The sequence below is a fragment of the Ovis canadensis genome, chromosome 2 (assembly GCF_042477335.2).
Source record: "Ovis canadensis isolate MfBH-ARS-UI-01 breed Bighorn chromosome 2, ARS-UI_OviCan_v2, whole genome shotgun sequence".
Taxonomy (NCBI): Eukaryota; Metazoa; Chordata; class Mammalia; order Artiodactyla; family Bovidae; genus Ovis; species Ovis canadensis.
In genome coordinates, this window is record NC_091246.1 from 210,269,878 (window position 1) to 210,297,150 (window position 27,273).

The 27,273-nt window shown below is 38.5% G+C and overlaps 2 protein-coding genes across 4 annotated transcripts in view; one reads left to right on the plus strand and one right to left on the minus strand.

Moving 5' to 3' along the window:
* Positions 1 to 24,610, plus strand: part of FAM117B (family with sequence similarity 117 member B) — an 80,904-nt gene extending 56,294 nt beyond the window's left edge. The window contains exons 5-8 of one of the 2 annotated variants that reach the window (XM_069578047.1): positions 3,785 to 3,928; positions 5,263 to 5,488; positions 7,577 to 7,697; positions 23,499 to 24,610. In XM_069578047.1, the coding sequence (XP_069434148.1) occupies positions 3,785 to 3,928; positions 5,263 to 5,488; positions 7,577 to 7,697; positions 23,499 to 23,658 (651 nt within the window). In that variant the 3' untranslated portion in view covers positions 23,659 to 24,610. Of the gene's footprint in view, positions 1 to 3,784; positions 3,929 to 5,262; positions 5,489 to 7,576; positions 7,698 to 12,999; positions 16,897 to 23,498 lie in introns of those variants that run through there. The other variant, XM_069578046.1, reaches the window with a different exon arrangement.
* The window catches only part of ICA1L (islet cell autoantigen 1 like), a 55,694-nt gene continuing 52,625 nt past the window's right edge, over positions 24,205 to 27,273 (minus strand). For both annotated transcript variants that reach the window (XM_069578049.1, XM_069578048.1), the window contains exon 13: positions 24,205 to 24,886. In XM_069578049.1, coding sequence (XP_069434150.1) covers positions 24,771 to 24,886 — 116 coding nt within the window. In that variant the 3' untranslated portion in view covers positions 24,205 to 24,770. The remainder of the gene's footprint in view (positions 24,887 to 27,273) is intronic.

The window sequence follows — 27,273 nt, forward strand, 5'->3', positions numbered from 1 at the left end:
AATTCATGTTTGTGTATGGCAGAAACCAACACGACATTGTAAAACAATTATCCTCCAGTTAACAATAAAAAAATTTTTTTTCAAAAAGATGTAGCTAACACATTTCAGAATTGTTTGATGATTAGAGTCAGATGTTAGTAACAGAAGAGCTGGAGATGTAGCATAAACTAATTTAAGAGTGCAAATTTTAAAATCATGCAGGTGTTTCTAGCTGTGATAGGCTTAAACAAGAAAGCCCTCCCATAGGATTTTCTTATTGCTTCATCCGGGCTGGGCACACGATAGTTTTGTAATAGCTTAGGAGGGTTTGAGAGCAAAGGGATCATGAGAAAGAAAAGGTTGGGGGGAAACCTATTTTCATCTGAGAAGTGAGAGAAGCATTGCACTTTAAAGAGAAAATTGCAAAAAAAAAAAGAGAGAAAATTGCTTCTTGGCACTGGAATCTTTGTGTGCCTGTCCAGGACATGATTGCTGTGCTTGAAAGTTTCAAGATTTTGCCACTGAGAAATCAAAACAGTAGGTGCTTCAGATGTGACCTTCATTAGAGAATAGCTGTAGCTTAGAAGAGATAAAAGAGGGAAACACATGAGAGGACACTGATCTCTGGAGGACAGAAATAAAGTGATGCTGATGGGACAGGAGAAATCAAGGCCACGTGGAGCCCCCTACCAAAGCCCCTATGATGGGAAAGCTTTTTTTCCCCAGTGCTTTCTAATTTTTTAAGGAATCCATTCTAAACATCAGTTGTGACCACTGTTTTGTTTTATTAGGGTTTCTGGCTCACATTTCTCTCCTAGATTTCTGTTGAATTGCTGAACAGACCTTTTTTTATCCTACACAGTTTTCTTCCTTTGAAAATTTAGCTCTCTTTATCTTTTTCCCTGCTCAGCTACTACTTCAGTAGGTATTCTTCCCATCTTTCCTGAGTCTGCTTGTCTTGCCACAATTTTATCCCCATGCTTTGAAACAGATATTTAAGTTATAGTGTAGATTGGATTCTAATGAAGCTTCAGGGTTAGCCAAACCGTCTCTTGGAGTTCTTTGTTGGTTAATTCACAGCTTTTATGCAATTTGATCTTTAAGCTGTAACATAATATATAGATAGACGGAGAATGTAAATAGCAAAAAGAAAACTTTAAAACCATGATTCACCTAATTGAAATCTTACTTGAGTGGAAAACTCTGATTTGAACAGAAAGAATCAAGAACTGAGAAAAATAAGAGATCCTTATTGTTTCCAAAGGTCAAATCTTAGGAGAGAGAGATTTTTCCTTAATAATGGAAGGATTTTTAACCTTTCAGAGCTGTCTAAGGATACCTCTCAGTTAATATGATAACCCGCTTGTATTTGCATATGCTGACTTATATTTAGAAATACACATTTTTATTACAGAAAGCTATGTAGATGTGGGAAAAATAAATACACACACACAAAATTCCTTAAGAACCCTTGAAATGAAGCATAAAGTTAAAGTATAATCATTTTTTAAATTTTTAAATATTTTAGAGCATAGTTTATGTAAGGAATAAAATCAAAGGCCTATTACTTTTTATTTATGGAATAATAACAGTATGCTTAATGAAGAAAATATTTCCCAGACAGCTTGGGTAGATTATTTTTCTTCTAATCATATAACTGTTTGCTAGTTAAGTGAATTGCTGTTGAACCTTTGCTTCATTTACCTAAAATGGTGTGTTGACCTTAGGAAAGTGGCCATTTTCTTTTTTTTCCTTCCGTTCTTTCCTTTGCTTTAAATAAATTAAACTGTTGACACTTGCCACTATTTTAGATTACATTTGAGAAGAACTTCTTACCAATTATCTAGGATATGACTTCTGTAGCTGCCTGGAAAGGCAGTAACAAGATGTCCAGTTAGTTATTACACTGGTGGGTTCCTGTTATGTGCATTTCTCAACATGACACCCAGCAGACTTAAGCTTTCTGTTCTTTGAAGACTTACTAACAGATCCTTATGGTTCCCAAATCCAGAAAGGTCAACATTTTGCAGAAACCTTGACAGCTCATCTTCCCCTTCTAGTCTTCTCCTTCCTCATTTCTGTAACGTTAGCTACAAACCAGATGCAGTCTGGAAATGGCATCCAAAGCAAGCCATTATTCATGTTGTTTTGTGACTTTTAGGAGAGAAAATTAAGTTTAGAATTGAGTTATTTACTTTCACTAAATATAAAAAATAAAATCAAAGTTCTGTTTGTGGTATATATACTGATAACTCCTGAAATCTTAGTCTGTAGCAGTTCTCTGTTACCTCATTATTTTTTGACAGAGGAAGAGTCCAGAGGAAGGATGCCTGCCTGACAGAAATGCTCTGACATGCTCTCCACTGCAGACTAGTGAGCTCTGGGTTTCTTTTAACCCATAGGTGCTTCAGTCCAAATCAGTTTCCTTTCGTCCCTTCACTAGTTTTTGTTTTCTCTTGCCACCACTTTGAGAAAGGTTTCTTTCCTTCCTTGACCTGTCATGAACCAAACCATATTCTTAGCTTCATTCTCCCACTCTTATCCCAAGAGTAAGTACATATCTAATTGGAGAGAGTTTCTTTTTTTTTTTTTTTAAGCCAGTTTTAGATTATTCTTTGGAATATTATTCTGTTGCTAAGGAAACAAGAGGGTGAGAATAGGTAAAAAAAAGAAAAAAGTACCCTTCAAGGTGTTAGTGACAGGTCTCGGGGATATAAAAAACTGATGGGAAATAGCCAGTTTCAGTGACTATCTTCGGCATTGTTTCACTGAGGTAGGAAAGTGAAGACCTTGGGGTGAGAGTAGGGTGGAGGGTGGAGAATGCAAGTTCTCAGAAGAATGGAGGGGAGGGCTCTGGTGTTTACTTTCCTCTTCCTGTCCTGTCTTATCACAGTCCTGTCACAGGGTGAACCAGGGCTGGACTGCTGAGGAGGCTTTCGGGAAGTGAGGGAAGTTACTGGCTTTGTAGCACCAAGACGGAAGGATTGAAGAATAGGGGATCTGAAACCTCCCTGAAAGAGAGGTTTCTCAAAGAGACCTCCCTAAATGAAGGATGAATTAATCACATTTCTTTACCAGACAGCAGGACAATACAAGATGACCTTCTGGCACACTGTTGCTATGAACTTTGGCAGATACCTTGCAATTCTTGTTTCATATTTTATTTTGAGTATCTTGTCAGGAAACCAAGTGATATCCTGTAATATAATCAGTTATTTCTTTTCAAAAGTAATACTGTGCCAGTGGGAACATTTTTTTTAACTAGAGATAGGCTTTGAAACAAAACATTAAAATAATTACAGTGGAAGTATAAATAGATTTCACAGGGAAGTTACTGTATCATCTTGCTACTGTATATGGACTTTGGAAGTGATTTTGTTTTTCCTACCAATTTTTTTTTTTGGATAAATTACTTTTTGTTACTTATTTTCTGGAATATAGATAATTATGGCACTGGAGGACTTTAAAGTTATGTTCTGAAATCTGAACTCCTGTAATCATGAAAGAATGTCTGAGGTTAAGATTCTTTTAGTGTTTTCCCGTATCCCTCTTCTCTTTACAGTCCCTCATAAATGTGAATTAATTTCTGAAGTTCTACCTTGATTGTCTGGGATTTTTGCTTTAAATTATATTTTCGTGTATACCAAGGAGCAGGTTTCGTTATTCACACCTTTGTGAGGTCTGTAAATTTTGATTTATTTTAGAGTTACCCAGATCAAATGGAAGTATGCTTCCATCTAGCGAATGTAAAGGTAGGTAGTAATAAATGTTTTTTCTCCCCCGGCCCCCACCACTTTTTCTTAAGGCTCCTGTTCCAAAGAGTGCACTTATTCCAGTAATTCCCATCACCAAATCAACAGGCTCCCGGTTCCGGAATAGTGTGGAAGGATTGAATCAGGAGATTGAAATAATAATTAAAGAGACTGGGGAAAAGGAAGAGCAACTTATAGTAAGTAATCTTCTACCTTAAAATCAGCCTTATACATTAATTCTTCTAATTTTTTTTTTTAATCACAATTTTGGTTTCCATATTTACATGTTTCTTGCTTCTTGTTGAGAATAAAAATTTATCTCTTTTGAAAAACTCTGACCTTGCAAGTGAATGGCAGTTTTCGTTTCTTTGCATCTCATAGAGACAACTGATATGACTTAAATTTGGGTCCTTGAACAGAAACTATTTTTTGTTTTTCTGTATTTAAAAAATCACAGATATGCTTCTCATTGTCTATAACTCCATTTAACAAAAGTTCAGCTTAACTGGTTTGTTGGTGGTGGCATGGAATATCTTCTGAGTATGAATATATATCTTACTGTTTGTCAGTTACTGTTTGGTTGACTTTCTCATCATGAAGCACAGGTCTGCTTACCTATAACATGCATAGAATGTGTATTCTATTAACTGTGACATACAAAAGTACAGTTTATATGTAAGACAGACAATTTCCTGTTTATATTTAAAAGCATGTTACAGTATCCTGAAGCTTTCCTTCTTCAGTGAAGGGAGGAACTGGGGAGTTTAAAGCAGTATTTTATTGACGTCTGAGATTTCTCTCCCTTAAGATGAAAGGCTGGTTTAGCTTAGAGAAAACACCACTGCCCACACCCTACCCTCCTCCACTGCACAGTGGTGAAACTTCTCCCGATGTATGATAAAGGTAAACGCAGCAAAGGTGTACGGGGAGCCAGTTTCCCTGCTAAGTGAGTCACACAAGCCTTCCTCTGAGCCTTCTCCTTGATTTCCCTCTATAATTAGCAGTGCTGTGATTAACCGTTCTCTCCTTTAGGAAGGTTTCTTGGAGAACACTGTTTGAGGAGGAAGTGAGCAGGGTGGGAGGGCGGCAGGGGCTATCATCAGGTATTACTGGTTCACACAGCGCACAACCTTTTCTTCTCACGTGGAACCTAGAGTTACACCTAGGCTTCTCCTCTGTTATAATGGGGTGTCTTGATCATTTTGAAAATAACAGCACGTGATAAGTAACTCAGTGTTGTTTCATCCTTCAGCGAGCACCGACCACTCATGTGCCAGACCCCTGGGAGTTCAGAGGTTCTGCTCTGCCGCTCCATGTCCAGCAGCAGGGGAGGGCGGGCGACGAGACAGGAATGGCTGTCCCCACAGCCAACACACAGGCGTCTCCCTCTACCGTGAGGCCCGATAAGGAGAGGGTTTCTGACTTTTGAGTCTTCTGCAACAACAGGGGAAGGTTGAACCTTGGGTGCCTTTCTAGGGGAATTTCAAAATCAGTGACCAGAACACATACATTTGAAACATTTCTGTAACAGCCCCAAGACATTCCCGACGGCCACCGTGCGCCTCCGCCCCTTGCGCAGAGGAGCAGCAGCACACGCAGCACCGACACGCAGACGCCCGGCGGGGCCGAGCGGGGGAGCAACGACAGCAGCCGCTCCCAGTCCGTGTCCCCCACAGCCTTCCTCACCATCTCCAACGAGGGCGGCGAGGAGAGCCCGTGCTCGGCTGATGACCTGCTTGTCGACCCCAGGGATAAAGGTACAACACGGGAGGAGTTTGCTGCCACGGGATAAGTGACACCGCCGCTGTATCCTGGTTTCTGTTCATTTTCTAGCGGAACACTACACTTAGGGCCACTAAGATCTTGACTTTGAGATGTGTTCAAAATACAGATTTTAAAGAACTGTAGTACAGAACCATAGGTTTTACTGCGGTACTCAGGTGATGGTCAGGTTGGCTGGGTTTATGGGCTTTTGTAGGTATACTTTTTTTTATTCTTGCACTTACTAATACAAACTCCTTAATAGTGAGTAACATCCTTTTTGGTATAAATGAGATAAACATTTGTCCTGAAAAGCATTTGTTTTCTGTTACCTTAGTTGTCATGTTTTTACTATCTTACTACTTTTTAATTGAATGTGAAGCCTTCAAGTTAGTGTGTTTCAGGATCTATATTTGTGATATTTCTAATAAGAATTAAGCTGACTTATATCAGTGCAAGATGAGTATTCCAGGCAAGCCTGGAGTAAAAGGGGAGGTGGGATACTTATAGTATTAAACCACTTGCATGATCCAGAAAGTAATTGGAGACATAGCACTTTGAATATTAGTTACTAATAATGTTTTACAAATATGATCATCTATCTTTACCAAGGCAGTCTTTTCTTTTAGCCTAAATTCTAGTTATTACTGCATGAGTTTGAGAAAAATGATAAGATAAATCCTATGGCTCAGTTCAGTAGTCATTTATTTAGAACCTCCTACTCGCAGTGTGTTGATTGTCCTAAAATGTTGCACGTCTGATGACAGCTGGTCATTAGTGCCAGTCATCTGAAGTACGGAGACTATAGCGCGTGCAGAAGACCTAAGATTTACAGAGGAAGTCGCTTCAGACTATGGGCAATTGTAAAATCATACTATTTGGGCCCTCTTTTTGTCATCTACAAGGTTAAATAAAACATGGCTATACCCTAGACCAGTTATTAATAAATCACACCCCCTGGGGGCAGGACATAGGCACCAGCAGTTTTCGGTGCTCCCAGGCAATTCACATGCACAGAATTTTGACACCACTGAATTAAATCTTTTGATTGGGCCTTGTGTTTCTTGTCAGGAGTTGACATAATTAATTACTTCTGATACTTGCTGTAAGGATTAAAAGAGAGAGTGATGCAGCTCCGAGTACTTAAGCTCAATCAGATGTACCTGCCCCACCCAACCCACCCCCAGACTAACCATAGCTATTAAAATCTGCCCCTTGATTTTCCGTACTTTCTACTTTTACTTCAGCAGCATATAGGAACTCTGTAAGTTTTGTGTCCTGCTGTATTTGACTATAGGAGTGACTGGTTAACTTCTCTGGATTTCTTTTCTAAGAAAGGGCTACTGTCAGCAAGGACTTGTAGTTTAGTTGACACAGACTGTACATTTAGAACACATAGGTTACATATCAAGAATTCTAAGTTAATGTGGTAGAAACTGAGGACATCAGCACTGAACAGAATCACCAGAGTAAAGAAGTGTTCCCTTGGGTAGGGTTAATTTAGAAAGATAACAAAAACTTTGAGCCAGACTTTGAAGGAGGTTTTGGAAAATAAGCAGAGAAGGACCTCTTAGGTATAGAGAAGTTTGTAGGCAGAAGAAAGTCTCTGCCATACACTGTGCATAGACTGACTATCTGGAGCAGAGATTGCAGTCAGAGAGTAGAGGATCACCTGAGAGATTCTGAGGGGCAGCCAAGAATGAATGATAAGCCACCAGTGAGGAACCATGTTAGTTATTTGTCTTGGGAAGAATGGAGGTGGCATTTGAGCCCATGTGCTGTGTATAGAGTAGAAATAAGAGCAGCATACCGCAGTATTCAGTGCTGAGGAGTAAGTTATACAGGCCTAGGCTGTGGTAATTGTAAGTAGAAAGGAAAATCTCTGGTTTATGCATTTTTTAACAATCAATCAGTCTTTTTTACCAGGAATTGTGTTAGATATTGGGGTAATGTGGATGAGTAAAGCCTTGCTACCCTCAAGTAGTAGCTCATAGTATAGGGGAGGCCAGGAGCAATCAAATACAGTGGGACTATGCACATATGTGCTAGTATTTCTTAGTAATCCAGCATGTTGTTTCTTGCAGAGAATGGGAACAACTCTCCTTTGCCCAAATATGCAACCTCACCAAAACCTAACAACAGTTACATGTTCAAAAGGGAACCTCCTGAGGGCTGTGAGAGGGTCAAAGTCTTTGAGGAATGCTCGTAAGTATCCCCCCCCATCCCACCCCCACCCCAAACTTTTATTATGAGAAGTAATAAAAGAATTTCAAATAGGCTGAAGAACAGTACAGTGACCACTCGTATATCCAACACTAGATCCTATGGTTAACATTTTGCTTTGTCTCTTTTGTGTTTTGGTGTTAGTTTTTACAGAAATGTTTGAAAGTAAGTTGTAGTCATGACATTTAACCTTGAATCCGGTTTAATACTTATTTCCTAAAAGTAACCACTCCTACATAACCACAGAACCATTGTCACACCAAAGAAAATTACGGTTATGCTTAACATCAACTAGCATCCAGTTATTATTCACATTTCCTCAGTCGTCCCCAGCATATCACCCGTGGTTATTTTTGGACCTGTAAACAGTCAGTGCCACACATTGAATTTAGCAGTGTATTTATTTAAGAGACCACAGATCTCAATGCAGGGTGGGTTTCCTCCTTTCAAGGATCAAATTCCCTTCAGTTTTTAGTCTCCAGTTCTTTAAACAATTAAAATATTTTCCTGCCAACATGGGGAAGAGAACTCTATTACTTAGCAGAAACATGTTGCTGTGATCAAGATCATAGAAGAAGCAGAACTTTAAACAGCGTCTGGTACCCTTGGTATGCGATCTGCTGTACTCATGTATTTCTGTTGGCTTTTACTCCAGTCAGGGACTCTGAATTTTAGACTCAGAACCTGCTTAGAAACTATTGCAGCCACGGCCTACTTTCAGCAGCCTTGGCCCCTTGCCTTGTAAGTGATGGCTACAGGGTTGTAGGTATGTATGATGCTGAGCAAATTAGGTGACAAACATTATTTGAAGAGAGAAAGATGGTACATATATAAATCTCACTTTTCAATCTCGTTGCAAGACTAAGAGACACCTTCTGGCTTTTTCTCACTATGAAACTAAAAATACACTGTGGAGCTCGTCCAGCCTTGTTTGGTTCACATAACTTCTTTGTTCCATCATGAGTATCAGAATCGTTCTGAAACGTGGCATCCTTTTGCTCTGTGTGCCCCTCCTGTCAGTGCTTCCTTTAATGTCAATTCTAAACAGTTTTCCACACAAAGAGCATTGTCTTTGAATCCCTTCACCTTCTCTACTAGGAGATCCCAGCTGTCAGTCTTTTTGCTTTTGTGACAATAATTGAAAACCCTGTTTTAGCAGCTGCTTATTTACTCTTTGCACCACGTAAGTCTGAAGGCATGCTTGGTGCCAGAGTTTAAGCAGTATTTCTCCACACATATGTTTCATGGACTCCTTGCACCATAATCATCCAGGAAATTAGTTCAGACTACAGAGTCCCAGGTCCCACCCTAGCCCTAGCCCTAAGGAGTGAAAAAATACGGAGGTAGATAGGACCGGGAGTATGCATCTTTAACATATCTCAGAGGACTTTTATGCTTCACTTGAACATGCTGGCTTAGACCTTTTCATGAGAGTTCTTCAGAAATGGTCATTTTCATAGGTAAAAGTTAAATGGTCCATGTGGAACCTTTTGGAGTATTTGACTCATGGCTGATGGACTTAAAAAGCAATTTGAATTTCTGTATAAATGACTTTGAGTGAATATTGGTTGTGTAGGTTGGTGTCCTGTGGCATCTGCCTAGACTGTTATGTTTGGAATAGTTCTCAGTATCTGAACTGTATACATACAGCTGTGTTGCTTGTTTCTAAAGAGGGAAGAAAGGATGGGGAATATGTATGTATTGTGTGTGTATGTATGTATGGATAAATAAAAGGTGAACCATGACACATAAAATGTTTTATGGCATATCTATCTGTTATTAGAAGGTAAATCTCTTCTTTTTTAAATACACATAGTTTATTATAAATTTTACTGACATAAAGGATGTGTAGCACACAAAAACCTATTTATTTTTAAATATCATTTTGTATTCCAAAAGGAAATTAATAACAGTAACCCAAGAATGGATTTTTTAGAGCTAATTTTAACCTTCTATCAATAAAACAAGTTACTCAAAGTCTGAAATATTGGTTTCTTTTTGCCCCAGATCTGCATGTCATAATTAGAGCAAAATCCTCTGGACGCACTAGCATTAAAGCAAGGGTGATTATTGGTCCTAATCTTAAAATTTTAGCTTATTTAATCATTCTTTAAAGTATATTTTTCTAAGTCTCCATTTTTGTTTAAAGATAGACTTAAAGATCTGAACCAGCTGTTGTAGTCCGGTGAGGGGTTAATCTCTCATTTGCATGTTTATTTGCCTGAAAGAAAATAGGTAGTTGGATTGGGGCCCAGAAAGGACAAGATCAGATTTTGCTTTTTTTTTTTTGATACAGCAAAGACCTTAGCCATTCCTTCTGCACTTAGCAAGTCCTTTTTAATGCAATCACATAGGCTGTTTCCTGATCCCAGTTAATGAACTCCTTGACCTTAGTTATCTTAGGTTCCTAGATATTATGGCCTCTTTGCAGTATAGAGATTTTTTTAAAAGTATGACAGAACTGCTCTTTCTTCCTTTCTTTCCTTCTCTCCCATTCTAAGTGAATTGGAACCACCATTTCTTAGCTGATAATTTATTCCTGACTTTGAAAATTGAATAAGGCTTTTAAAAAAAATAGCAAAGAATTCCTTACATCAGTATGAAAATATCTATAATAATTATCCAGTCTGACCATCTATTTTTCAGAAATCAGCTAGCAAGCAGTTATCTGTTTTGAGAAACAGTCACTTTTGGTATAACTTATGGAAAAATAAAATATTTAAATTAGTTCTGAGGTCTGTACGTATTTTGTTTTTTGTTTTTTTGGTTTCTTTTGTTTCTTTTCTTTTTGTGTTTCTTTTTGTTTGTTTGTTTTGTTTCTTAAATTGAAGAAAGCTTTGTAGTAGTATTAGAACTTTCAGCTTCTATTAATAGTGGCATAAGTATTACACTGGTCATGCACCTCCGGTAATGAATTTCTTGGAGAATCTTCTCCTAAAAGTTAAATGGAGTAAAAATTGATTGCTTTTGGTGGACTGGGGTCATGATTCGAAGAGGGGATACTAGAAGAGGGGTAGGGGGCGTGATGCTTTTTTTTTTTTACTGTTAGTGTTTTGTTTCTTGATCTGTGTGCCTGTTAGACAAGTTATGATTTTTTATGTTATTTTGTGTGAGATCTGTTGCCTATTCTGTTTTCGTGAAAGCAGAAAGGGAGTTAAACTGATTTTAGGTTCTGTCATTAAAAAAGTCACAGTTATCAGATCATTAGTTGAAGAAAAACTGAACAGTTTTTTTGACTCTTAAGTATAAATATATGTAATTTTTAAAAGTGTATTTTTGGTGCTGATGGGATATAGGTGAGAGGGAATTTTAGATTCTCTTTTAGCAGTATAGAGGCTGAGAAACTTATTGATAATAATGATGCTATATAATTAATGTTGTATTGAGAATTCATTTGAAATGTGATCCCATTTAGGCCAGAGCTGAAACTTGGAGTAGGTACCTACTTAATAGCATTAACAAAACAAATAAATTAGCCTTAAAAAAAAAAGTCAGTAAGAAGTTTGTCTGTATTTCAGAAATACGAGTTTTCATCCTCAAGATCCATTAGCAGCATTGTGTCTTACGTGATTTTTAGCAAGATAACATCGAACAGTAAATAATTAAAAACCTAAGCCTCATTTGGAGGGTGTGGAACTTGATTAGCCCTTTTTTCCCCTAATATAAGAATGAAAGTTATCTACTAATTCTTTGAAAAAAAAATGTAAGCATTATTTAATTATACAAACATAATATCAAGTTCCTATCTGCTTTAAGGAATTGAAAACCATTTTGTCAGTAAAAAGAGAGGTGTATGCCCTTCTTACGGTATATCCAAATACACGTGACCCTAAAAGTACTCACCATCTAAAGTGTCCAAGAATAGCAACACACAAGTAAAACAAATTTAAGTGATGTAATTTCTTTCTTCTTAAATTATTCTTGCCAAAGCTATCCATGGGTAGTATTCACTATTAATAAAATATGCCTACCCAAAGCACTGCCTATGTGGAACATTTTTTTTTTTTTTTGCACCTGCTCCCCAGGTTTGTTGTTTATTCATTCTTTAAAACCCAGCTCAGATGTTCCTTCCTCTGGAAGTTATCTTCCTACCAAACTCCCCCTCTTTCTTTGTGCCAGAGGTTATTTACTCGCTTGTTCTACCTCTAAACACTTTACAGACCATTTTTATCACATCTCTCAGACATGCTTGTGCGAGTTTTTAACCTTTTTTTGCTGTGGACATCTCTGGCAGTTTGGTAAAGCCTTTGATTCATAGCTTCTCTGAATTATGTTTTAAAAACACATTAAAAATTATAAGGGAGACTGATAATACTGGAGTAGAGTCTGTCCCTTATACCTCTCTCGTCCCAAGAACTACATATTTAGTATGTCTCCATGTATGTCACTTTATCTTTAGGTTTCCAGAATCTAGTGCAGACTTGGCACACTTGGATTTTTATTTATTTTTTATTAGGAGAGATGAGAACCATACTTTTATCGTATGATCATACTACCTTTTCCCACCTGAATCTTGATTTATTTAGGTTCTTCCATTTGAATTTCTTCTTAATTTTGTGTCACTTCCATGTTACTTTAACAGTTTAAATTTTGTATTTTTACTTTCAGGGAATACCACTAACACTTGTATCCTTTTCCAGCCATTTGGGTTAATTGTCAAGAGCTCCTGAGGAGAGGGAAGGATTTGGTTTCAATAAAACCTTTAGAACAGAGGACTATCATTAGTTTTACCTTGATTTTACATTTACATTATGCTATTCAGGAAATCATTATGGCTGTTAACTCAGAACTGTTTCAAAGAGATTTTTAAGCATGCTTGGAGAAGCCAAGCCCAGCAAGGTTTAGTCACGCAGTGGCAAAGCTCAGCAAAAATAGACATCTTGGGTCATTCATTTCCTTGCCTTTGCCCTTCAAAATAGTACAGACTTTGGAACAATCATAGTGGGACATATTTTTGTCTTTAAACAGCTGGAATATCTTTTGCTTTAGGAAATTCTTTATTCACATTGGCTGTCTTAGAGCTTCACTGAGATGCCTAAGCATCCTGTTTGGAGCCTGGGCTCTCCAGGGAGCTGAAATCAACAGTAAACTCATGTCCTTCCAGCATTCTGAGATGCATAATTCAAATCATGTGTCCTTTGGTTGATGGCATTTGGAGCCTTGGACATAGCTTGAGTTTTGTTTTCCTTTTTTGTGTCTATAAGTTGTTGTTGTTTTTAAAGAAAAAAACTTCCTTCTGGTGTTTCGTGACTTAAAAGTCTTGGGTTATTTATTCTGTGTCTAGGCCAAAACAACTTCACGAAATCCCGGCCTTTTACTGTCCTGACAAAAACAAGGTGAATTTCATTCCTAAGAGCGGCTCTGCTTTCTGCCTCGTCAGCATCCTGAAGCCACTCCTCCCCACACCAGATCTTACCCTCAAGGGCTCTGGCCATAGCCTGACCGTCACCACTGGCATGACCACCACTCTGCTGCAGCCCATCGCTGTGGCCTCCCTGTCTACAAACACAGAGCAAGATCGAGTCTCTCGAGGAACGAGTACAGTCCTGCCCCCAGCCTCTCTCCTCCCCACGCCAGAACCCATTGAGGAAGCAGAAGGATAGGTCCCAGTGCTGCGAGGCTGTAGTTCTGGGCAACTGAGAACCTCCTCGACCCCTTGGCAGCGATGGCATCGTGGCTCCTGGTTGGCTGTGACGTGCCCCAGCTCTTCCACACTGATGCGGCGTGGCGTGGCTGCTGGAAGGGAGCGGCCCCTCTGGAGGCCGGCCCTCAGCGCCGAGCCTGCTTTTGCTTAAAGCACCAGTTGAAACAAGAAAAAGGTATCATTCTTTCCTTTTGAAGGGCCAATATCACGTTTTTTGTTCTCAAATTAGACTTTTTTGAAAAAACAAAAACAAAAAACTGATCCCTGCAAACATGATTCCTGAAGGGAGACGTGAATGATGCTGCAAGAACCATCTTTTCTATGAAAATGACTATTTTATACCAATGTTACATTTTCTGGAAACGTAGCAAACAGGATGTTCTTTGGTGGCCTCTGTTTCTTGTTTCCCTTTCTAGATGTGTGCTTTTCTCAGCTGTTTTCAGCTTTGGGACCAAAGGGATTGTTGACATTTTCCTAGCAATCTTAATCTCATGACTGTGTTCTTCTCCCAAACAAGAATTGATAGGTTAATAATACCTTGAACCAAGTATATATATAAAAAAGATAAAAAGCAATATGAGTACATTATGTGACTTATGTTTTCTGATGTCAGAAGTTTGTGCTTTGGGTGAAATATTTGTAAAACTGCTGTTTTCTTCACTACTCCTGTACACATTTCACCACGTTGTCAGAAAAATTATAATCTGGAGACAAGTGCTTTAATATGTTCTCACCCATCACTGGAACTTGGTTTAAAAGTCAGTGAGCCGAAAGGAAACTTTACAGCCCAGTGTCGACTGCTAGCTAGGAGTAAGGAGCCCCTTGGATTTTCTGCGCAGTATTTATCACAGGAATGCCCTTCTGTCCCGCGGGTGTCATTCTGCCTTTAACCGTCACTGTATCATAGCCCCAAGAGATCCTGAAAATGGCTGTGCATGGATTTCCTCCTCTGCTTTTGTGATGTTGTCGTCTTGTGGATTTGGTCTGGGTTAGTAGTTTGCCAGGAGTGTGATCCATTGAATAGCAACCCTTAGTCACAGAATCTTGAGACTGACGTTTCCTTTGTGGTGGCTGGCACTGAGATATGTTGCCTACAGATTTTGCTAGTTTTTGCTCCAACATTCCACACAGAGGGGGAAAAACAGGCCAGAAGGGCTCTGGAGCATAAACAGCAGGCGCCTTTGAAGAATTTGGGATTTAGGCCGATCTTAACACAAGCACTGCCGGAATCGCATGAGAGCAGACTTCGTGTCTGGACATGTGGTATCAGGAGCAGCGCTGCTTAAAAAGTCACAGCATTGCTGATAGAAAGCATCCTTCTAAGATCTTCATGAACTACCTTACGATGCAATAATTTAATGTTCCTATACACATTATAGGAGGAGAACATTTAAATACTGTAAAAGGGATTCAGTTTAGAAGGTTAATATGTCAGTTCGTCCAGATATATCCCATCAAAGAAAACCTAGTGGTAGCAATAAATCTTCTGAAAGGACTTCTTATATTTAAGTACCTTTAAAACATCTAAGTAATTAAAAAATATGCCCTGTTAAAAATGGAGATGGATTTAGGCAAATTAGGTAAACTCAACATTTGAATAGTCTCAGGTTTCAGTTGGTAGGCCTGATGAATTTTGGTACTTTTTCTACCCAAAACTGATTTAGCTGGAATTAGTACATTGTGGCTTCTAAATTGGAAAAGCTCAGTTATTCAAGGTCTAAATGTTCTCTGGTGGGGTGGTTTTTGAGAACCTTGATCATTTGACTTTACTATTTCACCACTGAGAACTGCTCTGTCAGAAGTACAGAAGAAGGGCAAAACAAATCAGGTGAGCTGGTGTTGAAGGTTGGAAGTTAAAAGTAAGGTTTCAGAAAAATCCCCAATCAGTTTTTGGATTACCTGAATTCTATTAAATCTCTGTTCTTTTCCTTGCCTCAGACTTACTTCTTTTGCCGTCTGGACGTGGTCACAGGGGTGTTTTACTAAAATGCCACTTTGTAAAGTTTTTCTTCTTACTCTGTTGTGCACATTTGTCTAACATCTTTCTGTAGAGTATTCATATATCCTTAATCTAAAGTAATTTAAAATCAGAATGGGAGACAGTTTTAAGATACTGTCATTTTCATAATCTTATAGGTGGAACTTTTAATGTTTGGCTGTAAGGAGAATGTGAATTTGCAGGTAAATGAATTATATGGCAACCAGACATAGCCCTCGTGTTTGGGAGAAATAGAGCCTGAGGTATGAAGAAAGGAAAAAAGGTACAAGGTATAAAAAAAACTCTTAACTGCCAGTGCCAAAGGGCTAAATTTTAAGTTTATGAGCTTTACGCCGTCTTGAAAAAATATTGATTGTAGTCCATTTAGCTTTTATTTAACCTTGGTGCACAGGTGGTTGACTTTTTTTTTAAATGGGTCTACTCTTAATAGAATGCATAATATTGTTTTCTAAAATTACATTCCATAATTATCTTGTTATTCTGTAGAAAACTGTACAGAAGGTAAGTAAATCAGAATAGCTTCAATGGAAATACCATTTAAATTTTTTTAAAATTTTGAATAAATTTACTTCCACTGCGGTAAAAGAAACAGGTGGCTTGTATATTTCAGCAAAAGGAAGCTATTCTCTGGTTATTAACTTTGTCAGTGTTGTTATTTTTACTCTTAAACAGTTTCTTCCTTGCTGTGATAAAAATATACATTTACTGTTTCTGATCATGACCAAGTCTGTATTATTTGTCAAATTTAGATCTTAAGTTGTCATGGCTTTTGTGAACAGTTATTCTTTGATTAATATGGTGAGCATGGATGCCAAAATTATTTTTTAATTAGGTTCATTTTATTTAAACTATTTCTGATATTTGTGACAAGCCAAATCAGCCTTTTAGAAGGTGCTACTGCTAACTGTGGAATAACTGGCAACAAGGAAGCCCCCACCCCCCCCCCTATTTTTTTCTAATGGTTGGCTTTTACTGGGAAAAGGTATTTAAAAAAATAACAGAATTTATAGCCTCCTCTGTGTCCATGATTAGGACTGGATTGTCAGAATTTTCTTTTGTTAAAGGAAGTAAAAGAAAAATCGCCACTACTGAATTTATTAAATACTACTCTGAAGATTCATTCATTAATGCTTAGAATTTTGATGTTTCAAGACTAGATCGGTGGAAGTGCTGAATCTGCATTTAAAAAAGCTAAAATACTTAATGTCGCACTTTAAGGTTTAAGTTTTACTCTTCCTAAATTAGGGATAACCAGATAAGCCCTGAACAATATTTTGTTTATACAATCCTGTTGATGGATATAATTTATGTTTTTTAAAAGTCTTTATTTTTCATCCCTGTTAAAGCTGTGTAAATCTTTTTCAAATGCAATTTTAAAAGTTTTGTTTTTCTAACAAAATTCTCCCAAAAAACTGCATTTCTGATGGTGATAAATATTGTTACTGTGTACTTATGTATTCCCTATATCTGAACACTTGTTGCTGCCTCACAAGAAAATAGAACTTTTATGTTAAAAATAAAGTTTGTTCTTCTTGAGAGTTTTTTTTCTGTGTACTTTTATGAATATTGCCTCAAATGCAAATTTCTTTTCAGATATTTCTGGCTTGAAAAAAGTTTAGTATATTCTTTTTCACAGGTAGAATAATGAATTTGTGTTAAGTAGCAGGATATATAATATTCTCAGTTGTTCTTCCTTATTTCCTTGCTACCTCCTCCTCACCTTCCTCTGGAACTGAGAGCGCCTGGTGTTTGTGGTACGTGCTAAGCAGACATGAAAATATCAGCAAGCGCACTGAACGATGTACCTGTTTAAATTCAGTACTTTACAGGTTGTTAAGAGATTTAGCTGGGGGCAGTCACTTAATTTCATTCTAAATTACACATAAAGGAGTTTTTTGCCTTTTGGTAATTCATTCTTGCTAAGCCAGGTATATTCTTCCTTTGTGACAACGGTTTATAGATGCAAGGCAGTTGTTTAGGCTGAGGGGTTTAGTCTGTATGAAGATTGTATGCAGTATAATCTCTTAGAAAGCAGGGTCACCTTTTAAGTGTAATAAGTGTCACCATGGCTGCCTGTCATAAAAAGTGGTTGCCAAATTACTTTGTAAGGAATTCTAAAAATTATTTCTGGGGGGAAAAAGTTAACCATCATTTGGATATATATGTGTATGTGTATATATACATACACACACACATATAAATACATAATGTAACATAGCATCAAATATGAAGAGAATCTCTCAAACTGGTGTAACATTTTCTTCCATTTTTCTTTTTGCTGTCTTTTCCTTCCACCTTTAGAGAGGTTGAGAGGAGAAAATTAGATCATAAGTTGGGTGTGCCTAACTTTCTCTGTTTGATTTTTTTGCTTTGATTCATTAATATTAAATATACCCCCTTCCCCAAAAAGTTTTTAGGTCTATAATGATTCTTTCCCTTTAATTTCTTTTAATTTCTTTTAATTTCTTGGTTGTGAAATACTTAGCATCCCTTCCTAGGAGTTCCCTGCTAATGTTTATCATTTTTTCCCTTACTAAGATTGTTTGCTTTTTAAATATCTTTATTTTAGACTTCTATTAGAATGGGCTTCCCTGATGGCTCAGACAGTAAAAGAATCTGCCTGCAATGCAGGAAACCCAGGTTTGATCCCTGGGTCAGAAAGTTCCCTTGGAGGAAGAAATGGCAACCCACTGTAGTACTCTTGCTTGGAGAATTCCATGGACAGAGGAGCTTGGTGGGCCACAGTCCATGGGGTTGCAAAGAGTCGGACATGACTGAGCAACCAACACTTTCACTTCCATTAGAACATGGCAGGATAATATAGGTGACTTCACAGGTGGTGCAGTGGTAAAAGAATCCACCTGCCAATGTATGAGACTCGAGACGTGGGTTTGTTCCCTGGTTCAGGAAGATCCCCTTGAGTAGGAAATGGCAACCCACTCCAGTATTTTTGCCTGGAAAATTCCATGAACAGAGGAGCCTGCCAGGCTCCAGTCCATGGGGTTGTAAAGAGTTAGACACAACTGACTGATGATGTAATATAAATAACCTTTGTATCTCTTTAGTTCAGTGTTTTCAAACTGTTTGGGTCTTGAAATGAATTATATAGGTCTAGCTAACATTTTTTTAAAATGAAGTATAACAAAAAACGTAAGTATATTCAGACATGGGGAGAATAGTATTTGTATGTAAAGCTTTTGCTAGCCTTGAAAGTGAAAGTCACTCAGTCCTGTCAAACTCTTTGCGACCCCTTGAATATATAGTCCATGGAATTCTCCAGGCCAGAATACTGGAGTGGGTAGTCATTCCTTTCTCCAAGGGATCTTCCCAATCCAAGAATTGGGAAGGGATTTGACCAAGGGATCAAACTCAGGTCTCCCGCATTGCGAGCAGATTCTTAACCAGCTGAGCCACGAGGGAAGCCCTTAGTAGCCACAGGGATACATATGTACTAGGTTGTAAAGTAAAATATATTTCTTATTGTGAGTTGTCATCAAAAATGATTTGAAAAATACTGTTGTAGATACAACTTTTGTATATATGTGTTTTGGGGTTCGTCTGCTATCTTAACAGGGAGACTGCAGTCTTTAAGGATACTGTTTCTACTTCCTTTTAGTAACTATCTCCAAATTGCTGGTTTTATTTAAACATTTCTCTTCAGTGGTTTGCATCTTCTTCACGTGGAGAGTTTAACTCCATATACTCTTTCTTTGATTTTACACAGGAGTATGGATACATCATACTACATCATTATGTTTTGGAGAAGACTATCATGGAGCTCAGGGCTTCCCTGGTAGCTCAGTTGGTAAAGAATCCGCCTACATCGCAGGAGACCCCAGTTTGATTCCTGGGTCAGGAAGATCCACTGGAGAAGGGATAGGCTACCCACTCCAGTATTCTTGGACTTCCCTTATGGCTCAGCTGGTAAAGAATCCACCTGCAATGTGGGAGACCTGGGTTCGAACTCTGGGTTGGGAAGATCCCTTGGAGAAGGGAAAGGCTACCCACTCCAGTATTCTAGCCTGGAGAATTCCATGGACGTATAGGCCATGGTGTCGCAAAAAGCCAGATATGACTGAGCGACTTTCACTTTCTATCATGGAGCTTTGATGGCCAAAAAACCAGGAGTATGACCATTCATCTCATTTCCATGCCTTCAGCAGTTATTTTTGAGATCATGGGGATCATTCAGAGGAGATCCAGGAAAAGCCCAAGATTTAGGGCCACAATTTGGGAACTAGTTCTGGCTCTGCAGCTTAATGGTCATGGGATCTTAAGCAAAAAAGTCACCTTTTTGAACTTCAGTTTTCTTGTGTTATTTCAGGAAATGCTGATGACAGTGCTAGTCAGTTAGATGGCCAGTGAGTATGAAAATAACAAAACTGGAAGCAAACACATGTTATCTTCTCCTTTCTGTTAGGTAAGTTTATTCATTCCTTAGAAAAGCTACAAGTTGTTGATCAGGGAAAATGATCCCATGAAATTCATTTTACCTTGTAAAGTATAATACAGTCCAGGGTGTTTAGCTGAAATCATAATAAAGGTGGGTAACACTTTCTGATAGCTTTCCACATGCCAGGCTTAGTGCTTACAGAACCCTAGGAAGCCAGATACTGCTAGTTGCTATCTTATAAATCACAAGATCAGAATTAGATTAAGTAACTTATCCATGGTCATATACCTGAGAAATGTCAAAATCTGGCTTTGAACCAAGTCTGACTCCACAACTTAGACTTAACCACAAAGCCTCACTGCTACTTCTCCTGTAACAGTGACATTAATAAAATATAAGTAAGTGTCCGGTATCACTGCAGATTATGTGCCCTTAGGTCATTGCCTCGTTTGTTCTTTGTGGTATTCATTGGTTCAGCTGCTGGCAGTTTGGTTCAGAGGGCAAAGAGAAAGTAAGCTGGTTAAACACCAGTTCCTGACTAAGCAAGTTGGTGACACAAATCCTCAAGCTCTGGTTTTTAATGTTGCTACAGCTGCAGAAATTCAAAAGAAATATTTTCTTCAATTTGAGAAGCATATCTTTTAGGGGCTTCCCTGGTGGCTCAGTTGGTAAAGAATCTGCCTCTAACGCAGGACACCCAGGTTTGATCCCTGGGTTGGGAAGATTCTCTGGAGAAGGGAATGGCTACCCACTCCAGTATTCTTGCTGGAGAATCCCATGGACACAGAAGCCTGGCAGGCTATAGTCCATGAGGTCTCAAAGAGAAACGACTGATTGACTTTCACTATCTTTTTTGGAGAGGCAAAAAGTGGGGCTTTCAATCACATTTTTTGGTGAATTTTTTTTTAATGTGACTTTTTGAGGTAAAGACTTAGAAAAGTAATTTTTAGTCTGTTACTTTGCATGCCCATTTCAGACAGTAAAATCACCCAGATGACAGTTTAGTTCCTGTGTAACATTAACAGGAGTTACCCCTAGATGGTCAGGCTGTGGAGGATTTCTTGGTCGTCTACTTTTCCATACTTTTTAAATGACAGAACATTATTTTGAAATGGGATGAAGAAACTTTTTTTAAAGGTAGTAACACGCCCTTCAAAATCTTACCTGTTAACACTCACCTCACCTTTATCTCCAGTTTGTACTTAGTTTTTGGATGTTGATTGGTTTTATTTACACCACTGAGGAGAGACCCATGTCTTGAATTTAGATGCCAAGGACAGTTCTTAATGAACTCTGTGTGTGTGCGTGCTTAGTCACTCAGTTATGTCCGACTCTTTGCGATGCAATGGACTGGAGCCCACCAGGCTCCTCTGTCCATGGGGATTCTCCAGACAAGAATACTGGAGTGGGATGCCATGCCCTCCTCCAGGAGATCCTCCCGACCTAGGTGTCAAACTCACGTTTCCTGTGTCTCCTGCATTTCAGGAGGATCCTTTACCCACTGAGCCATCAGGGAGCTCTTTAGTCTTCTTTTAAGTTGCACATAAAACATGGGAGAAGATAGACTATGACCCATCCTAACATTAAGCATTTCTCTTCCCATCCTGCTCTGAAGGTCTTCTTTGGTGTATTTAAACGAACCCTTATTGTTGTGTGTTTTAAATGCATTACTTTCAGTACTGCTGAATTGGTTAATATGTTAAAGTTTAACGTAAAGTTAAAGTTTCCCAGTTTAATGTCTACATCCCAAGATTCTGGGTCTGTTTCACTGCTCAAGGTAAGGAAATGCAGGGCCCTGCCAGTGCTGTGGAAGATAGAAGTAACTGGATCAATTAACCCTGGCTTTCTGTTCTTCCTGTCAGCAAATCAAGTTAAGTAATATGGCTTATATTTCACTGGTTATTGCATCCAGGCTCAGAATTTTGCTGTTTAGTATTCTGTATTTTGTTACTAACAGTATTTACACAAAGAACACACATTCTGTTATTTCCCATATCAAGTCCCTCCTGCATGAAACAGAAAGAATCAGTCTCACAAGGATATTAATTGCCCTGGTTTTATTTTCATTCTGTGGTATCTATATCATTCAATCTATCTTCTTATGGTCCTGAGGTAAAACCAAAGTTTTTGAATAGGGAAACAATAACTACATTTGTATTGAACACTTTAGAAAATAAACTTTTTTATGCCATCTTATAATTTTATTATTAATAAAAGAGGCTCAGAAAAATAGCACATTCAAACTTCCTTTGTTGATACACAGTTAAGACCTTTACATTTTCAGATGGTCTGAAATACAAACTTTTTCATTGTGCAAATACTGAAACCTGTTTTGTTAAAACAGGTTGTTTCTAATCATATCAGAGTTACGTTTTACAATTACTGAAAAATTTCAAAAAATACAAAGTCACACCAATTTGATCTTAATCTGCCCTAAAGTTGGTTGAAGAAAGATCAGGCAAATTTTAGTTCTTCTGGGGGTTTAAATGTATTTTTGTCTGGTACTAAAAAGTATAAGATAGCTATCTCCCCCACTTAATATATAAAAGCATTCATTTATTTTGATAAGAGTTCTCAGCTCACCCTTGGTTAAGGTTAATTCATTTATTTATTGAATGGTGGTTCTAGATTTAACCAAATAGCAACTAATCACCTTTCTGTTCTGTGTTTATCCTGTCCTTCCTTTCACTCCCTACTGAATATGTGCTTGGTTTGCTATTACACCTATTTTAGGTGTAATATAGACAAATTTCTGTTTCTGGCTCTTAAATTAATGACTGAGCTTCAAATAACTAACCTTGAGAAAAAATAAAGTTTTAAATGTGCACTTCAAAAATGGAGTCATTAGACTTGCTGAAGTTATAACTGGACTTTCTAAGGCAGTGTTGCTTTCGGGTTAAATGAGGAAATGGATACTCTGTTGAAAGCAAAAATGTTAGAGAAACTAAGAACTGAATAATAAAAATTCTGATATGTTTCTGTTTTTTTTATAACATTTGCTCTTGGAAAACTGGGGGGCAGTATCCCCCCTACATCCACTCTCAGGGATTTAGGTCTAGTGAGACTAGTGGTTTTCCTCTGCACTGAGTGTCTTTGTTTACACCATAACAAGGACTGCTCTGCATGGATGTGAGGGAGCTATACGAGTAGTTTTTAACTAATGCATTAGTGAAAATTAATGAGAAAAATGGCAAAACTCAAGACAATTAACATTTTCTGAGGTACTCCCAAAGTTGAGAGCTCAGAGTGACCATAGATACAGACTTTAGATTATGATTCATAATCATGACCCCTGGTGATGGAGTTTTGGTGGAACAGTGTACTATACTGTAGTGAATTTCACTGAATAAAAAGGGAGAGCTACAAAATGCTTCTTAAGGGTTAAACCAAATAAAGAAATAGGAATAAGCACGTGAAAATATTTTAAGGAAAGTTTTACAGAATCTTTTAAGTCCATATTTCTGACCCTCAGTTAAGGTCTCTCTAGCCTACCCACTACTTGACCACAGTTGTGGTTTTCCAAAGAGCCTATGGGCAGTTCAGATCGTAGTTAGGCCAGACTGCTATGGATGGCAAGTGGACTGTGATTTATCTGCCCTAGTCCATTCCTAAGAAAATGTTTTTTCTATATACAGTGACTCAGAGATTACAAGCAATTCTCCTGTAAGTAATAGTTAAGCTTGCTTGGAACTAGGAGTATAGTGAAATCTGCTGTGAACATGTTTGTGAAAATGGTCGTTTATACAGATACAATGGACTGGACCACGATGAAACAGGATACCAGGTGAACTGCCTCGGAACTAAGGCTGGGCAGGAAGAAAGAAGAGGACATAGAGTGACTGTGTCTACAATGGCTGTGCTTATATCAGCATATACTTCAACTTTCATTAAAGCACCTGCCTTCTGATACTTAAGACTCTAAACCTTCCAAGGGTAAGTTTGTCCTTAGTAATCAAACAGAACCTCAGCTGATGCCACCCACAGAAGAGTGAAAAAATGAAAGACTGTTTACTGATGGTATAGAGCTTTCTGTAACTTTGCCAGAAAGTATTCTGGGTTAAATCATGTTAAGAAATACTGGGTAAGTATTGCACATCTCTTTGAGGGTTAATTAGATTTTTCCCTCATTCAAGTAGACGTTTCCAGGTAATTGCAGGAATACGACTGCCAGTTGCCCAAGGAGTATCCTCCCCTTGGCTTCTTTCAGGCAGCATGTGAATACAGTGCATTGTGATAGCAATGTGTGAAGACTTAGGCCTGAAGAGAAAGTAAAATACAATGTCTGAAATACTGTTGGACAGTCCCGTGGTTTATAAGATGGGAAGAGAATTTTCTGTTTCTACAGAGGGTGGACTTAGCAAATATCTCGTCCTGCTACTTTCTCCAAAAAATTCAATAATGAAATTGGAGGGTGTCCATGATTTTGTATGAAGAAAAAGAACTGAGAACTACATTTTAGCCTCCAAGTGGAGAGAACAAGTACCAAGTTTCTTTGTGATTTCATCAAAGAAAACTGAGTTCTCAAATCTTATTCTACCTTTCTAAAGACAAAACTAGTCTTGTTTCTAGTGCTATATTCCACAACAGAAAATTCCCCCTGCCAGTGTTTTATTTAAAAACCAACCCCAAATCACAACCCAGTTTACATGCTATCCTTTATCTACATATAGAAATCTCACAGCCAGCAAGGCAACTCATACATAAAAGGCTTTCCAAACAAATAAACCCAATCCCTACTGACAGTTATCCCTAACTGTTATTTTAAGTTTTGGTATCAATTTCAGACTCAATAGTTAAGTTTTCCATATATTACCAACTGCTGCAAATCCAAGATATTAAATAGACACAATGTATAAAAATGTGGTTGGTCCTTACCATCTGTCTAAAGTTGGCTGTCAAGGGTTAACTTTGCAAACACAATGTCTTTGTATGTGAGTGACAACATAAACTCCTTTCCACTAAGGCAGTAAGTTGCAAAACTGGTGTCTCAAGGCCACTGAAGTGGCATGGTAACTTCAGTCAAGCATTAAGAAGTTCATCATCTGAGTGTCCGATAGCATCTGGGTTTGAAAGTGGATCCAAGTCTGCAAATAGACTGAACCAGGCTGACATGTCTTGGTTACCACTGTTGGGAGCTAGTAAAAAAGAAAAAAACAACACATTGAAGAGTCCCAGATTTTTAAAAAATCACATCATTGTACCACACTTATGATTTTAAAGTAGATGCTGCTTCTTTTGAATCAAATTTAAGACAACTGACAAGAATAAACATCGATTATGTCTCCTTGAGGATAATTTTGAAAAGCTAATTGCATGTTGCTCTGAGAAGGACTTGATTAAAAGTGAAAAGGCAGGAAGTAATAGAAGACTCAGATAAGGCTCAAGGTTAAAAGTGACCTTTGTTCCTACACTTGAAAACTTAGTGCTTGGAATACATATTTATTATCAAAGTAATCTTAAAATACTAGATGTAGGGGGGGAAACAATTCCCTAATCCTGTCACTCAACAGTTGTCATTTTCATTTACAGTTGTTTTGTCTTTTCCATGTGTACTTTACAAACTTTTGATAAATATATTATGGAGTGAATTATGTCTCAGATACAACTTCCCTGTTAACCAACTCTCCTTGTGGAGAATGGAAAATTGCACATATGGATAATTTACAAGTAATGGGCAGATAGTCAAGAATAATACATTTATGCTGAAGGCTGGGACTAGTGAAAGACTGTTCAGTGGCATAGACAGTGGGTCATCTCAGAAGGCCAGGGGGTCCAGAAAGCAGGGCTGAGACCCAGGGGACAATCTGAAGATTACACATGAGACCAGAGACGCAGTGGACAGAGGACGGAAGGCAATCCAACTCATGAGGGTAAAGCAACCCTCTCTTAAAATCATGGCGATCACTTCACACAGATGAGGGGGCTGGAGCCTGGGCGGTGGGAATCCCAAGCCTCAGGGATCCGGACAGAGCGAAAGGCAGCCTTGTGTATCCAGTTCTGTTTCTGGGAACCCCAAGGTAGTGTCAGTGATGCCCACACAAAATTCTGGCTCTGAGTCCTGGGTGTACTACCTACTAATAAGTAATAATGAGCAAGTCATTTAACCTTGGGTCCCCTTGCTTCATTTGTAAAGATCATATAATTTATTATTAAACCAGGATACTTGAGAGGAAGTGGGGTGGGGTGGGGGGAGGCTATTAATATTTAAATTTGAAGAACAGTGCCAAGCAGGATATGTGATCATTTCATTAACACCTAAACTCCCTCAAACAGCTGTTGAGAGGTTCTGATGAGCATACAAAAATCGTACAGCACTCTACAAATGTGGCATGGTTTTATATTTATCTGTCACAATGGGAAATGAAGGTCTTAATTACGTTATTTTCATGGGGGCTGTTCTTGGGCACTTTTCTTGCCTACAGAGATTCTTAAGAGGACAACAACTAGAGGGTGAATGAGTGAGTCAGGCGGCACTAGCGGGAAAGAATCCACCTGCCAGTGCAGAAGGCATAAGAGACGTGGGTTCGATTCCCTAGGTTGGGAAGATCCCCTGGAGGAGGGCACGGCAACCCACTCCAGTATTCTTGCCTGGTGAATCCCTTGGACAGAGGAGCCTGCTGGGCTGTGGGTGGCACAGAGTCAGACATGACCACAGCGACTTAGCATGCACACATGTATAGAGGAAAAGAGCCTAAATAACGAATTTTTATACAGTAAAAGCAACCATAAAAATACCGACATCAAGAAACAGAGCATGACCACTCCTTAGAAGCTGGCACCCTTCCAGGCACTACTCACACCACCCTTACCCAACCCCTCACCCAGCATCCCAGATAAAATAAATACCATTTGGGGCTGTTAGCAACAGTGCTGTCAAAACATCCTTTTGCATCCATTTCAGCCAACAGGGGAATGCACTTCTGTTGGAAAAGTACTTGGAGTGGAAAGGTACATGCATCTTGTGGTGCGTGTATTTCAGTTTTAGCAGAAACCGCCAGTTTTCCAAATGGTGGTAATAATTTACACTCCCACAAGCAGTGTCCAAGCTCTTCCATATCCTTGTTAGCATGAGCGGTTTTCAGTTTTTATTTAAGCTGTTCTGATAGGTGGGTGATGGTATTATTGCATTTTTGGTTTTAGTTTGCATTTCCTTAAGGTGGATCAGCTAGTAAAGAACTCACCTGCAATGTGGGAGGCCTGGGTTCAATCCCTGGATTGAGAAGATCCCCTGGAGAAGGGAATGGCTACCCACTCCAGTATTCTGGCCTGGAGAATTCCATGGACTATATATAGTCCATGGGGTTGCAAAGAGTCAGACATGACTGAGCGACTCACCTCACTTCACTAATGACTAATGAAGTGGGGGGTACTTAATGAGTAAATTTTAAAATTGTTAAGAATTTTATTAAAATTCTAAGGCTTAATTTTGTTGTAGCTTTTTGCTGAAAGCTTTTCCTCTCTATTTTCCCCCCACTAAGCCTCAAGGATTACAGGCAAATAGCAGTGCTCCCAGTATCTCAGC